Source organism: Chrysemys picta, chromosome 24, assembly GCF_011386835.1.
Source record: "Chrysemys picta bellii isolate R12L10 chromosome 24, ASM1138683v2, whole genome shotgun sequence".
Classification (NCBI taxonomy): Eukaryota; Metazoa; Chordata; order Testudines; family Emydidae; genus Chrysemys; species Chrysemys picta.
In genome coordinates, this window is record NC_088814.1 from 2,107,666 (window position 1) to 2,122,074 (window position 14,409).

Sequence of the window (14,409 nt, forward strand, 5' to 3'; positions counted from 1 at the left end):
GTGTGACACAACCATACCCGCCCTAGCGCGACGGGCCGGGAGCCCGGCCCTGGGCTCCTTTGCGCAGTCACGCCTGGACCGGGCAGTTGTGGCCAGTCCCGGGAGCCCCTGACACGAATGTTTCTTAAACCCAGCGCAGCACTTTTCCAGCTAAAACTCACCCGCACGGAAAGCTCTGCCCCTGCCTGCCTGTGGGCTGCACGGGGAGGTTGAGGATGGACCCGATAATACTGTAAGTGCCGCACGTCCCTGGGCGGGGTTGGGTCCCCGGGCGAGCGCAGCGGCGTCTCTCACACGACAGCGTAATAAGGGGAGTAACAGAACCGGATCCCAGTTACTGTCTGGCCCCACCAGTCGGTGGGTCCTTCCCAGGGCCGCTCACCTGTTCCTTGGGCATGACTGGCTGGGAGGGACGCACTGTGGATTTGGGCAGCGGTGGCTTGGCCATGCGAACGTCCCCTCTAAGGCAACACACGCTCCATCAGAGCCGGCGCTATCCATAAGCAGACTAAGCAATTGCTTGGGGCCCCTATTAATGATTAGTGTGTGTTTGGGGGGGGGGATATTCCTGCTTACGGCCCCAGTGGGCTAGCACCAGCTCTGCACTCAATGTCCAGGGCACAGTGTGCCAGGGAGAAGCGGGTGCAGGTGAGATCCTGGTGCCACAGACATCAGTGGCCACAATCCCATTGCCTGCCATGGGGCCAGGGTCTCACCCAGCCGGGGCAGGACCATAAAGTGTGTAGTTTTTGTTTTGTGACTGGTCAAAGCAAATCTTTATTTTAAGATGGGCGTTCCTTCTCTCTAAGGAGAAGTCGCACTGTTACAGGTGCTGACTTAAAATGTAAAAATATAAATGTTAAATTTCCTGATGGCAAAATAAAATGGTCATCGTAATGTATTGGTCTCTTGGATGCACCATTTCCACGTTAACTCTTGTAATAGTGGAGCAGTCATTTAAAAATATATATATAATGTTTAGTGCAAGGCGCACACACGGTGCAAGGAGCAAACTCGTGCAAGGCGCACACACAGTGCAAGGAGCAAACTCGTGCAGGGCCCACACTGGTGCAAGGAGCAAACTCGTGCAGGGCCCACACTGGTGCAAGGAGCAAACTCGTGCAGGGCCCACACTGGTGCAAGGAGCAAACTCCTGCAAGGCGCACACACGGTGCAAGGAGCAAACTCCTGCAAGGCGCACACTGGTGCAAGGAGCAAACTCGTGCAAGGCGCACACTGGTGCAAGGAGCAAACTCGTGCAAGGCCCACACTGGTGCAAGGCGCAGCCGCCAGCTGCTGGCGGAGGCAGCACTAAGACCCCGCGGATCCGCCTGGCCCGGCCTCCTGCACTCCCCGCCTTTCCCCAGGCGAGACGCCGGCTGGTCCCCCAGGCTGGGCAGCTCCTTGCCGTGCGTGTGCGGCGCTGCGCGGCGCCGAGGAACCGGGCGGGCATGGAGCGGGGAGGCCGGCGGCTGCTGTTGCTGCTGCTGGCGGCGGCGGCGCAGGGCCCCGCTCCGGCGGGCGCGCAGTACGAGGAGTACAGCTTCCGCGGCTTCCCGCAGTCCGAGCTGATGCCGCTGCAGAGCGCCTACGCCTACGCGCTGGAGCAGTACGAGGGGGAGCGCTGGAAGGAGAGCGCCCGCTCCCTGGAGGCCAGCCTGCGTCTGCACCGCCTGCTGCGCGACAGCGAGGCGCACTGCCACCGGGAGTGCGCGGGGGGCGCAGCGGGCGGCGCGCAGCCCGCGGCCGCGCAGGCGGAGGAGTGGGTCTGGGAGCTGGAGGTCTTCGGGCGGGTCCTGCAGCGAGCCGCCTGCCTGCGGAGCTGCAAACGCGGCCTGCCGGTCTTCCAGCTCCGCTACCCTCCGGCCGAGACCCTGCGCGACTTCCAGCGCCGCGCGCCCTACCAGTACCTGCACTACGCGCTCTTCAAGGTGAGCCGGCGGCGCAGGCTGCGCGCAAAGTATCCAGCCCCGTGGGGCGTGGCAGCCAGTGGCCAGAGCGCCGCTGACTCGCGTGGGTGCGGGGTTGAGCCTTCCCCGCCGGGCCCTGCACCTCAGCACGGCGCGAGCCAGAGGCGTTAGTATTTTGGAGATGGGGACAGGACTGGGAGCCATTTTCAAACCAGGGTGCAAGGGATGTGCCTAGGGTGACCAGACAGCAAGGGTGAAAAATCGGGACAGGGTGGGGGGTAATAGGCACCAATATAAGACAAAGCCCTAAATATCGGGACTGTCCCTATAAAATCAGGACATCCGGTCACCCTAGATGTGCCTGGGAGCCTGCCCGCCCCATGTCTCCTGCTCTGGTCTCTGCCCGTCTTTCACCAAGTTGTTCCACTGTTTTGTCAGCCCTTCCTAGGGCCTCCTGCCCGCTCAGTGTCTCCCCGACTCAGGCCCAATCCCTCACATTGGCCCACACGTGTGGCCTCCTGAAGTCTCGGGGCTCGGATGAGGGTTTGCAGGACTGGGCCCTTTGGCTCCTCCAGGCAGGGGGCAGCATCTCGGTCTGCCCAGAGCACGTTGTGGGCCTTTCACAGATAAGAAATCCTCGCAGGGCACTGGGGTCAGCCGACGATGGCCACGGCCCCTTCTGCCCTTGGCATCTGTGGGTCCCACAGGAGCCAGGTGCCGGGCAGAGAACAAGGTGCCCCTCCCCCCCCCATAGCCTCTGTGGGCTTGTGTGAATGTGAGCCGGTCCCCAGCCTGGAGGTCTGGCGCACTGGGGCCCTCTCGGTGTGGTCCCTTCCCAGCCGGAGCAGGAATGTGGCACGCGGGGTGTTTCCGGGTGCTTGGCCCAGTGGGTTTAAGGGGCACCCATCCCACTGCTGCGAGGGGACTGGCCAGCAGCCGTGTGCGTTGTGTGCTGTGTCGTTATTTCCTTTTCACAATCTGTGCTGCTTCTGAGCCCCATCGCGTGGAGCTGCAGGCTCCGGGTCAGCAGCTGGGACCAGCGTGTAGCTCTGCGCGCCAGGATGGAGTGTTAAAACCTTTGCCAGTTGCTTCTGGTCTTTTCTTTTCTCCTCTCCCCACCCCCTTCTCTCCTCCCCTTTCTCCCCACCCCCTTGGCCAGCCCTCCCCACAGCGGGAGCCAGGAAGCCCCCTGACTCGGATTTGCAGGAGGAATGCAAATGCCACGTCCCCTGTATCCAGAAGTCTGGGTGACTGCCGAGCACAGACCTGGGCAATAGACCCTGCAGGGATCCTTGGCCGGGGGGAGGGATAGAGCCGTCTTTTGGACCCATCGCTGGCTGCTGCTCCCTATAGTTTCACTGTCCCATTGGCCCTGTTAGCTCGGCCCTGCCCCCTCCGCTCCAGCCCTGCCGTTCCTAGAAGGTAAAAGTTCCAAAACTTCTGTTTTCGGGGCAGCGTCTGTTTTCCCCTCGTAGCTCAAGGGAAAGGTCGTGTTCACTTCACTGGTCAGATGCAGTCGGTGCTGCCGTCTGCATGGCTGGAGTGGGGAGTCTGCTTCCCTTGGGGGTGGGGGGGTCCTTTTGGGAAATCCCTCGACGCCCCAGTGCTGGTGCATGCCCAGGCTGGGCAGGACTCAGTGTGCCGTAGTGTCCACCTGGCAGCAATGTTAATGCCTTTTGAAGAGCACAAGGAAAAAGGGAGAATCAAAGGGTTTTGCCCAGGGCTCCCAGTTGTGTGCATGCTCAGGAAGAGTTATTTGAACAGGCTGATGAAAGGGTTTTCCCTCGGGGTGGGGGGGCAAACAGGGGAGAAGACAAAAGGAAACGTAGTTTCGTTCTTTGCAGTCTTACCCACTGAGTTTGCTATAGAAGACCTCTGTGCGTCCTGATCTATCACCCACCTTTCTCCGCCCTGCAATTCTAGCTTCTCTTTCTGTTGGATTTGCCAGCAAAGCCGGGGGTGGCTGAGAGTCCAGTGGCCTGAGCAAAGGCCTTGGGAGTCAGCATCCCTCGGTTCTAATACTGGCTTTGACACCTACTTCTAGTGCAAGCTTGGGCAAGTCATGTTGCCTCGCTCTGTGCCTCAGTTTCCCCATCTGTAAAGCAGGGATAATAAGGGGGGGGTGTAGCAGGGAGGGGTTGTGAGAATTATTTAGGTCTGATGCTGCGGAATACCATTGCGTGAGCCATGCTGTGGGTGACTTAGCCATTGCCAGAGTGACACGGCTTCACTGGCTCCTGGAGTGCAAATGGATCCTTTAAGAGGATAGTTTGAAGTGCCGCAGTTTGAATCCAAGCTGCTCTTTGCATGGGCCGTGCCGGGGGAGCCCCTGGGAGGAGTCGGTCTTTCGCAGTGGTTTGCTCGCGCTCTTGTGCACACTTGGATTTACTGGCTAATTTCCTCCAGGCCAAAGATGCGAGGCTCCCACAGTGGGATAGTCTGTCCTTCCTGCTAACGTAACCCCTCAGCCTCGCCAGCCACACCTCCGGCTGAGGGGTTTCAGCCTGGAATCGCAGAGTCTGAGGCTTGGTGACGCTGGGGCAGTCAGGACGGCTGGCAGGGGACTGTGGAGAAATGCCATTTAAGGTCCCAGCCAGGGGGCCTATAGGCCGATAGGCAGGAACAATCTGAGGTGCAATCAGACGTGACTGACCTGAGAAACACCCCCAATCTGTGGCCGCCTGGGCCCCAGAATCCCTTGGGAACCTGGCTGAAAATTACAGACCCGAGAGGGTAACGTTAGACTCCAAACTCCATGTTTAGGGACCCAACCAGACGTGGCCTGATTGGCCAAAGGGCTGAGCAGCTCCAGGTCCTATTGAACTGCAGAGGGGTGGAGGGGGGGGGGGCAGATTTCCCTGCATCGGTGCCACAGGATGGGGGCCCACAATATGTCACCGGGATTCACTGGCTTTTTTATCGTCTGGTTCTGCCCGTCGGCTGCTGCCGGCGGGGGACTCGCCCCAGGGCTGCTGCTGATCCAAGCTCCACGTTGTCTGATTCCCGCCGGGAAAGGTCCCTGGACCCACACTGGGCTCTTTTTGCATCGCTCGCTCTGCCAGCCGCCTCGGCCGGGCGATCCCATGAGATCACTTGCAGCTCGGCTGGGTTAGCAGCCAGAATATTAGCAGCATGCCGCGCTGCCTCCTGCACGAGAAGGTTGAGCGTGTCCTGGCTACTTGGGGGCGAATAAAGGAGCCAGTGTATTCCAGACCAGAGCGCCGGAGAGCTGCTTTCCCGCATTCGGTCTGGTATGATCTCGGGGTGTGAAAGAAACACCAGGAGGGGAGGGATGGTCTAGGGGCTAATACAGTGGCCTGGGATTGAGGAGAGGTGGGTTGAGATCATGGCTCTGCGTCAGTCTCTTTGCGTATGTCACAAGGAGACACGTTTTCAGAACCTCGGTAGGAGCAGATGTTTCTGTGGGGCCTAGAAAGCAGGGACCGGCGGACGGGTGCCGAACCCTGCTTAGAAATCTCTCCAGCCATGGCAATTCCACTAGCCCCCTGGCTGAGCAGCTCTTGGGGCGTGTCCGCCCTCCCAAATCGTATCTCCGTTGCTGCAGCGGTGTAGGTGAAGCAGACAAGCCCGTGGGGTGGACGCTGTTGGACTGGTATAGTGGTGTTATCCTGGGATAGCTTAGCCCCCTGTGGGAAGGGGAAGAAGCCATGCGAGTATAAAGCCCTATCACCCGGAATACCTGTGTCCGGGCTGTGGGATTGTGCTGCGCTAGCTAGGCCGGGATGACTGAATCCGGACAGCCTTGGTGTAGGCAGTGGGAGCCGTGTGGATTTTCTGGGCCGGTGGCTGGCCAGAGCGGAGACGCTGAGCCCTGCGTGGAGCTGCCGTGAACCCCGGGACTGAGCTCACTGGGATGGCCGGGAGAGACCCTGGCTGCAGTGTCGTGTGACTCTCTCCCTCTCTCAGGCCAATAAGGTGGAGAAAGCCGTGTCTGCTGCTCACACCTTCCTGCAGAAGAATCCCAAGCACGAGATGACGCTGAAGTACATGAACTATTACAGAACCATGCTGGACGTGGACGAGTACCTCGTGGACTTGGAGGCCCAGCCCTACGAAGTGAGTGCATCCCCAGGGGGCCAGGCTGGGATAAGGGAGATGCGGGTCGGGATTGGGAGGCATCAGCAGAGCTGTGGGCCGGGAGTGAGGACAATGACAGAGCTGGGTGGGGGGGTGACCATGCCTGGAATGGGGGGGCTGCAGGTCAGGTTTGGGGTGCCTCAAGGATGATCTGGGGAGGAAGCTTTGGCGGATTATCTCTGCATCATGCCTGCCCCTGGCCACCCTGGTCTGTCTGAGCCTCGCCCCCTCGAGGGGTAGTGGTAACTGTGAAGCTGTCGCTTTCAGAGCCGCAGGGGGGGGCCGTGCTGGGCCCTGTCCCATCGCTGGCTGTTCCTGTGGCTGACGGGGGCAGGCTGGGCCCTAGGCTGCAGCTCATTCTGCTCCAGCTCTTGCCGTGAGCTCCCATCTGTGGCAGGACCACGGGGAGGGAGGCGTTCACTGCCCGCGGTTACACCCGTATGTCCCGGGCTCTGCTCGGAGGCCCTGTCTGCTCCTCGATCAGCGTCGTCTCCGGAGCGGGGTGGGGAGCTAGGCTGGAACACCCCCTGGAATCAGGTTGTGACGGCCGGGTCCCAGGCTAATGCCGGGAGCCAGATCCAGCCCTTGTGTAGGGATGCACAGCTCCCAGCAGAGGGCGTTCACACTGGGACCTGCCAGCCCACGTACACCAGGAGAACTTAGTGGAGCGCCAGCGCTGCTGGCGTTGGGCTTCGGACCAGCTGTCTGCTCAGCGCGCGACACTTCTGGGTGCTCTCCAGTCCGCGCTGGGGGCAGGATCTGGGTTCCTTAGGAGGCTTCTGTGCTCATGCCTGTCCCCGTCCCCGTGGGCTGCTGTCATGCACACAGCTGGGGCAGTTTGTGCACAAGCTGGGCCCTGCTGGGAATTCGGCCCATGCAGAACGCAAGGCGCCGGGGATGACTCGAGTGATACAGAAATCAAGAGGGACTCGGTCAGTGTAGCAGAAATCCACGTATCCGGAGTGGGTGGGGAGCTAGGCTGGGACACCCCCTGGAAACTGGTTGTGACGTCTCAGTCCCAGGCTAATGCCGGGAGCCAGATCCAGCTCTCGTGTAGGTGTGTAACGTCTCAGGTGCAGAAATCCTTTCTGTCAGGGGGGCCCAAAACTGGATGAAATACTCCAGGTGGTGAGGCCACATCTGGAGGACTGCGTCCAGATTTGGGCCCCCCATTACAGAAGGGATGTGGACAAATTGGAGAGAGTCCAGCAGTGGGCAACAAAAATGATTAGGGGTCTGGAGCACATGACTTATGAGGAGAGGCTGAGGGAACTGGGATTGTTTAGTCTGCAGAAGAGAAGAATGAGGGGGGATTTGATAGCTGCTTTCAACTACCTGAAGGGGGGTTCCAAAGAGGATGGATCTAGACTGTTCTCAGTGGTACCAGATGACAGAACAAGGAGCAATGGTCTCAAGTTGCAGTGGGGGAGGTTTAGGTTGGATATTAGGAAAAACTTTTTCACTAGGAGGGTGGTGAAGCACTGGAATGGGTTACCTAGGGAGGTGGTGGAATCTCCTTCCTTAGAGGTTTTTAAGGTCAGGCTTGACAAAGCCCTGGCTGGGATGATTTAGTTGGGAATTGGTCCTGCTTTGAGCAGGGGGTTGGACTAGATACCTCCTGAGGTCCCTTCCAACCCTGATATTCGATGATACCTGGGCCTGGGGCGGGGCCTTCTGCACAGGGCTGAATTCCAGGCAGCCCCTGTCAAAGCCCGCCCTCGTGCTGACCAAGAGGAGATGGCCGAGGGGCTGGATCTGCCCCCTTTCCCGCTGCGGTGAGGGCCTGGCGGGGACCCACCCATGACACAGGGCTGTTCCAATCCCTGCAGACGGCGTTCGTGCGCTCGGTGAAGCTGTATAACAGTGGGGATTTCCGGAGCAGCATCGCAGACATGGAGCACGCGCTGGTGGAGTATTACAAAGCCTACGAGAACTGCCTGGCTGGCTGCGAGGGCGCCTACGAGCTGCGGGAGTTCAAGGACTTCTACCCGGCTATTGCAGGTGGGGGCACCTCACGGAGCCACGGGGCGGGCTCTGCTGCCGGGCGCTGGGGAGAAGTGGCCAAGAAGTGACCGACGGAAACCGCTGTGTCCCCCGAGCCGCCTGTTTCCCGTTCACACACGTGTGTGGGTCCCCAGGGGCAGGTGGCTCCCCACAGAGGCTCCCCGGGGCCTGGCGTGACGTGCGGGGGGGCTCAGTCTGTTTGTAGCCAGATGCCCCCTAGGGTGGGGCTGAGGACGGGGCCCTTATGGGGGTGCAGGGAGCTCAGCCCACTGCTGCCTAGGTCACCTGTGCTCCCAGGATGCGCAGAGGAGTCTGTCTCCGGGGCTGTGGATCCGGCGCTTTTGCTGGGTTCAGGGAGGGGGGAGCTCCCATCCCCTCCACCCCCAAAGGATCGGTCCATACAATGGCTATGAGCCAGGCAGGGCTGGTGTCCCTAGTCTCTGTTTGCCAGAAGGTGGGAATGGGCGACAGGGGATGGATCACTGGATGATTCCCTGTTCTGTTCATTCCCTCTGGGGCACCTGGCATTGGCCACGGTCGGAGGACAGGACACTGGGCTAGACGGACCCTTGGTCTGACCCAGCCTGGCCGCTGTTATGTAAAGGGGAGGGACACAGGCTGTTTGCCTGGCTGCGGGGGACAGCGAGAGCATCGGGGTGGGGGTGGTTCAAACCAGCCAGTCCTAGAAACCCCAGAGGCGTGGCAGAGAGACGAGCCTCTTGTGCTGTGGCACAAGCCGCCCCATAAGTGATGGGTCAGGGAGAAACTTGCCCGTGCGGCAGGTTATCCCACCATCAGCCGCTGGGGGGCTCGTCTCCCTGGGTAGCAGGGGCTGGCGGCTGTGGGCGAGGGCGGCCGGGGCCTGGGGATGCCGGGCCGGCGTGACGGGCGTTTCCTCCCAGATCACTTCGTGGACGTGCTGCAGTGCAAGGTGGACTGCGAGGCCGACCTGACGCCCAACGTGGGCGGGTACTTCGTGGAGAAGTTCGTGGCCACCATGTACCACTACCTGCAGTTCGCCTATTACAAGCGTGAGTCCCCGGGGCCACGTCCTGGTTTGCTGGTCCTCGCCGGGGGGTGGGGGGAGGCAGACTGGGTGGGCAGTGGGGGGCAGGGGCTTAGACCCCAGAGCAGCAGGGAATGATCCCCTCCCCCATGCACCCTTGCCTGTTTTCGCCCCCTCCATCTGCAGCTAGCACCTCAGAGCCTCTCTCCTATTGGGGGTCGCCCTGCCCCACACCCCTCAATGCTGTGTGAGGGGTGCCCCTCGTCTGTCTGGAGTGGGGGGCCTTGCCCCATGGCCCCTTGTGCCGTGAGGGGTTAGAATCAGAGAGGCCTCGTGTTGGGTGGTCCTTGTGCAGTGGGGGGCTCTCTGTACCCCATGCCCCCCACTCACGCCTGGCTCTGGTGCAGTGGGGGGGTCTCTGTGCCCCATGCCCCCCACTCACGCCTGTTTCTGGTGCAGTGGGGGGGGTCTCTGTGCCCCACGCCCCCCACTCACGCCTGACTCTGGTGCAGTGGGGGGGTCTCTGTGCCCCACGCCCCCACTCACGCCTGGCTCTGGTGCAGTGGGGGGGTCTCTGTGCCCCACGCCCCCACTCACGCCTGACTCTGGTGCAGTGGGGGGGTCTCTGTGCCCCACGCCCCCACTCACGCCTGGCTCTGGTGCAGTGGGGGGGTCTCTGTGCCCCACGCCCCCACTCACGCCTGGCTCTGGTGCAGTGGGGGGGTCTCTGTGCCCCACGCCCCCCACTCACGCCTGACTCTGGTGCAGTGGGGGGGTCTCTGTGCCCCACGCCCCCCACTCACGCCTGACTCTGGTGCAGTGGGGGGGGTCTCTGTGCCCCACGCCCCCACTCACGCCTGGCTCTGGTGCAGTGGGGGGGTCTCTGTGCCCCACGCCCCCACTCACGCCTGACTCTGGTGCAGTGGGGGGGTCTCTGTGCCCCACGCCCCCACTCACGCCTGGCTCTGGTGCAGTGGGGGGGTCTCTGTGCCCCACGCCCCCACTCACGCCTGGCTCTGGTGCAGTGGGGGGGTCTCTGTGCCCCACGCCCCCACTCACGCCTGACTCTGGTGCAGTGGGGGGGTCTCTGTGCCCCACGCCCCCACTCACGCCTGGTTCTGGTGCAATGGGGGGGGTCTCTGTGCCCCACGCCCCCCACTCACGCCTGACTCTGGTGCAGTGGGGGGGTCTCTGTGCCCCCCCCCTCACGCCTGGCTCTGGTGCAGTGAACGACGTGAAGAACGCGGTGCAGAGCGTCTCCAGCTACATGCTCTTTGACCCGGCGGACGAGGTGATGCAGCAGAACCTGGTTTATTATCGCTTCTACCGCGAGCGCTGGCACCTGGAGGATGACGACTTCAGTCCCCGCCCGGTGAGGGGTCCGGGGGGCTGTGGGAAGGGCAGATTCATGGAGCCCATCAGTGGCTCAGTCCTCGGCTCCAGGAGAGGCTGTACCCCCATCTCGGGGTCTGGGGGAGCCAGGGAGGGTGGGGTGAGCCCAGCTCCTGGAGATGGGGAGCCTGGAACTGCTCTCGTGGCTGATTCGGGGCCCTGCAGGGGGTTTCCCCTCCCACCTGTCCCTGGGAACAGCTCCTGGCCGTGGGGGCGGCAGTGAGGCTGATGTGCCCCCTCCTGTCCCCTCCAAGGAGGCGCTGCAGTATCACAACCAGACGGCCGTGCAGACGAAGTTGCTGGACTTTGCCAAGCTGTATCTGCAGGCTGATGACGAGGTGAGCTGGGGCTGGGGCAGTTGCTGAAGATGGGGGTGGGGGCTGGGGTGAGAGGAGCCCCCCATTCAGCTTTCTGCTGCTGGAATCCTCTGGGCTGGGACCTGAGCAGGGCTGGGCCACGTCGCTGTTTGGATGGGAGCCCTGGGCCGTGCTGATTCAGTAACGGCTGCTTGATAGCGGCACCCGGCGCTGCTGGGAAATGAGCCCTGTGCACCTTGCTGATACGAACAGGTCTAAGGCATTGGCTGAGTGGGTGGCTTCGGAAAGGTCTCCCCAGGGGAGAAGCAAGGCGTGCCCATTGCAACGAGACTGCCCGAAGCCCTGGAGAGCCGGGGGGCGGCGATTCGGCACGGGCTCCTGCCGGGGGGGCTCTGGAGAGTGGAGTCCAGGGGCGATCCCACACCGGTTCCTATGGAGGGAGGGGTAGACTGTCCCCTTCCCGCTGGGCCTTCTCCAGCTCTGCTGAGCAAAGCCCAGGGGCTGGGCTCTAGGGGACAGGCCTGCCCCGGGCGGTGACGGCTTCTCCCTCCCTATGCTGCAGATGGAGCTGGCTGAGGGCGCGGAGCCGGACGGGCGGGACCTGCCCTCGGACAGCGAGTTTGACGGCCTAGGCGACTACGAGGAGGGATTTTTCGCTGAGTGGTGGCAGGAGCCCAAGTCCAAAGGGGACAAAGCCGACCAAGGTTACTGACTGCAGGCTCCCGCCGCCTCCCAGGGCCTGTGACGCTGTGGGGGGGGAGAGGGCAGCCACAGGCTCCCCTTGCCCCATGGATGCAGCCCAGGTGGCTCCTGGGGTGACAGCACAGCCTGGCCACCTCCTCAGTAGAGCCCCCCACTGGCTGCCCCCTTCGGGAGAGGCCCCAGGGCTGACGGCTGTGGAGATGCCCTTCTCCTCCTGCCCTGGAGGGCCCTGGCCCAGGGCAGGGCTGAGGCGGTGGGGGATGGCATGGGGGGAGTGTGCGCTACCTGTGCCCACGCTCCAGCCTCTCTCGCCAGCACTACGGGCCTGATCCTGAGCGGTGCTGAGCGCCCCCATGGGGTGACACCATCACAGACCAGCACCCCCCGCGCCTCCCGCCGGAGCACAAAGGACCCTGCTCGAGGCAAGGAGAGCAAAGTCTGCGGGCTGGCCAACCCCCCTCTGCAGGGCTGCTGCTTCCCCCAAGGGCCTTCGTTATGCTAACGAGGCTTGCTCGGGTGCCTGTGGAGGGCTGGGCTCTCTCCTCCCTCCCCTTTTCCTGCCTGGCTGCCTCTGTCCTGTCCGGGTGTGATTCCAGCGGGGTTTGTCTGCATGGCTCTGGCAGTGACGTGCGCTTGTGGGCAGCCTCTGCTGTCTACGGCTGTCGCTGCGGCCTCCCTCCCACCCCAAGCCTGGAGCTGCAAGACCCTGGGGCAGGGGCAGGCACCATACTGCACAGCTGGGAATTTCTTCCGTTGGCATTGCCCATGATGACTGAGGGGGTGGGGTGTTATCCCCCAGCCCTCCCCCAGCTCCATGAGCCTGGGTGAACCAGCAGCTTTGACCCTAAGCTCCAGACCAAGCAGGAGATGATGGATCAGCCGGCGTTTGCCAGCTGCAGAAATACGCCTGGTCTGCAGGATGCTAGATCCAGGCCGGGTGAGCCGTGAGCTGCCTCTGCGGCTCTGCCGTGTATAAACACAGGCTCACCTGGGGATCCCAACAGGCCGGGACCTTTCTGCCTTTGCCTTTTGTACCTAAACCCCGTCTGCATGGCCCGCGCTCCGGGCCTCCCTGCTCACGCTCTGCTCCCTTCAGAAGGGACTGCCCAGCACTTCAGTCTCCACTCTCCTCTCCGCCAAGGCCCCAGGTTCATGCTCGGCACCGGCTAGGGGGGCCCAAGACAGTCCCATTGGAGGAGCTGCTTGGCACTCCTGGCCCACCCAGGGCAGTTCCTGAGACGTGGCGGGCACAGACCCTCCTAGCCCGGTGCCCCGACACGCAGCCGGGCCCGCCCCTAACGGTAGCTCTTCTTTGTTTGCAGAGAGGATCCGATGAGCAGCATTCACGGGGGCCGAGTGGCATCTGCCCCGACAGCCCTTCAGCCCCATCATCTCACCTGGGTCTAGGCCAAAGGGGCCGGGGGGCTGATGGCCCCAAATAACCTCTCCCTGTGGGAGCTGGGGGGCCAGGACCGCCCCAGGAGCAGGACGTGGGACTCCCCAGGCTCTGCCATGTATAAACACAAGCTCGCCCGGGGATCCCAACGGGCCGGGACCTTTCTGCCTTTGCCTTTTGTGCCTAAACCTTCTTAAATAATTCATGGACCTCTCGATCCCATTGGCTGAGCTCCGGCACCTGTGAACCAATCCCAAGCGTCGCCTGCTCTTCCCACGAGGCCTCACTTCACAGTACTTGAATAACAGCCCCCCCTTCTGCTAACACGTGAGAACCCCAGGACCAGCCCCTGCTGTGCTGGGCCCCCTGGCTGGATAACGAGGCTCCTTGGGGCGGGGCAGGCTGGGGGTGAATGGGAAATGGCCTCTCTGGGCCACTAACACACATGCTGGGTGAAGACCTTGCGGCTCCCTGAACTATCACTCCCGTTGTGTCGTCCCCCCGCTGTGTGTGGAGGAGAAAATTCCTCTTGTGGTTCGGGAGCAGTTGGGAACCTGCGCTGGAGCCATTTGGGATTTGCCTGTAAACCTCCCCACGGCTGGCAGTCTTGCAGGGGAGGGGCAGGAAGTGGCAGACGGGGACGGATACGGCTTGGTTTGAATTGTCTTGATCCCTTTCTGGTGGTGGAGTGGGCCAGTGAGAGTCAGACACAGCGTGGGCAGGGGCTGGGCAAATCCCCTTCCCTCCCCGTGTATCCCAGTCCTGCCCCCTGCTATCCCAGGCCTGGGCTCCCCTGCATCTGTGCTGGTGCCCTCAATCCCAACCCACAGCCCCCTGCTAGCCCAGTCCTTCCCCAGCCCCAGTGCCTCTCCACCCTGAACTGCAGCCCCCTGCCGTTCCAGCCCTGGGGTTTTGTCCGGCACACGCCGAACGGTGCCTTGTGCAGTGGTGGTTACGGTGTGTGTAAATCTCTCTCAGCGTTCAGGGCCTATGGAGGAGCCCCGCTAAACTCGTTCCACTGGTGACCCGAGCTGCATTGGAGCGGTGACTGCTTGCATGGCGAGGGAGGCAGCTGCCCCCTGCTCCAGGCAGCCTATGGCGCTGGGGCTGCCTGGTGGCGCTTGGCCACCCCGAGTGCTTTGGCGTCTCTCACGAGACCAGCCCTTGGTGAGGTTATTCTCCATTAATTTAATGGTTCCTGCCTTGGACAGTTCCTTTTTATATTTGTGCTAAACTTTAATAAAATCCGGATGGGTCCTCTCCCTGCTGCCTGGCGGATTCTCCATCACGCAGGGGCTTTAAATCCACGCTGGTGGTGGTGGGGGTGTTTGAAGGGCGGTGCGACAGCTCCACCCCCGGTCAGCAGAGAGGTCAAGCACTGCATGGGCCATGGCGACCGACCTGCCCTTGTCCTACCCCGGTCCCTGAACTCGGGGCAGGAATCACTGGGTGGGATTCGCCGGTATGTGTGGTGCAGGTCAGGACTGATGGGTGCTGTTGTCATGTCGGGGTGACCAATGTTGTCAGACGCCACCAGCGTGGTGCTCTGTTCTATCCAATGTTGATAACAGTCGGCTGTGTGCG

The 14,409-nt window shown here is 62.1% G+C and overlaps 1 protein-coding gene across 1 annotated transcript; it reads left to right on the forward strand.

The window, feature by feature from the left end:
* Positions 1-1,332: 1,332 nt before the first annotated feature.
* P3H4 (prolyl 3-hydroxylase family member 4 (inactive)) lies at positions 1,333-14,087 on the forward strand. Its single transcript, XM_005294182.4, has 8 exons — positions 1,333-1,931; positions 5,838-5,987; positions 7,838-8,009; positions 8,915-9,043; positions 10,245-10,390; positions 10,665-10,748; positions 11,290-11,431; positions 12,752-14,087. The coding sequence occupies exons 1-8, from the start codon at positions 1,452-1,454 to the stop codon at positions 12,763-12,765; spliced, it is 1,317 nt and encodes a 438-aa protein (XP_005294239.2). The 5' UTR covers positions 1,333-1,451; the 3' UTR covers positions 12,766-14,087.
* Positions 14,088-14,409: the final 322 nt, after the last annotated feature.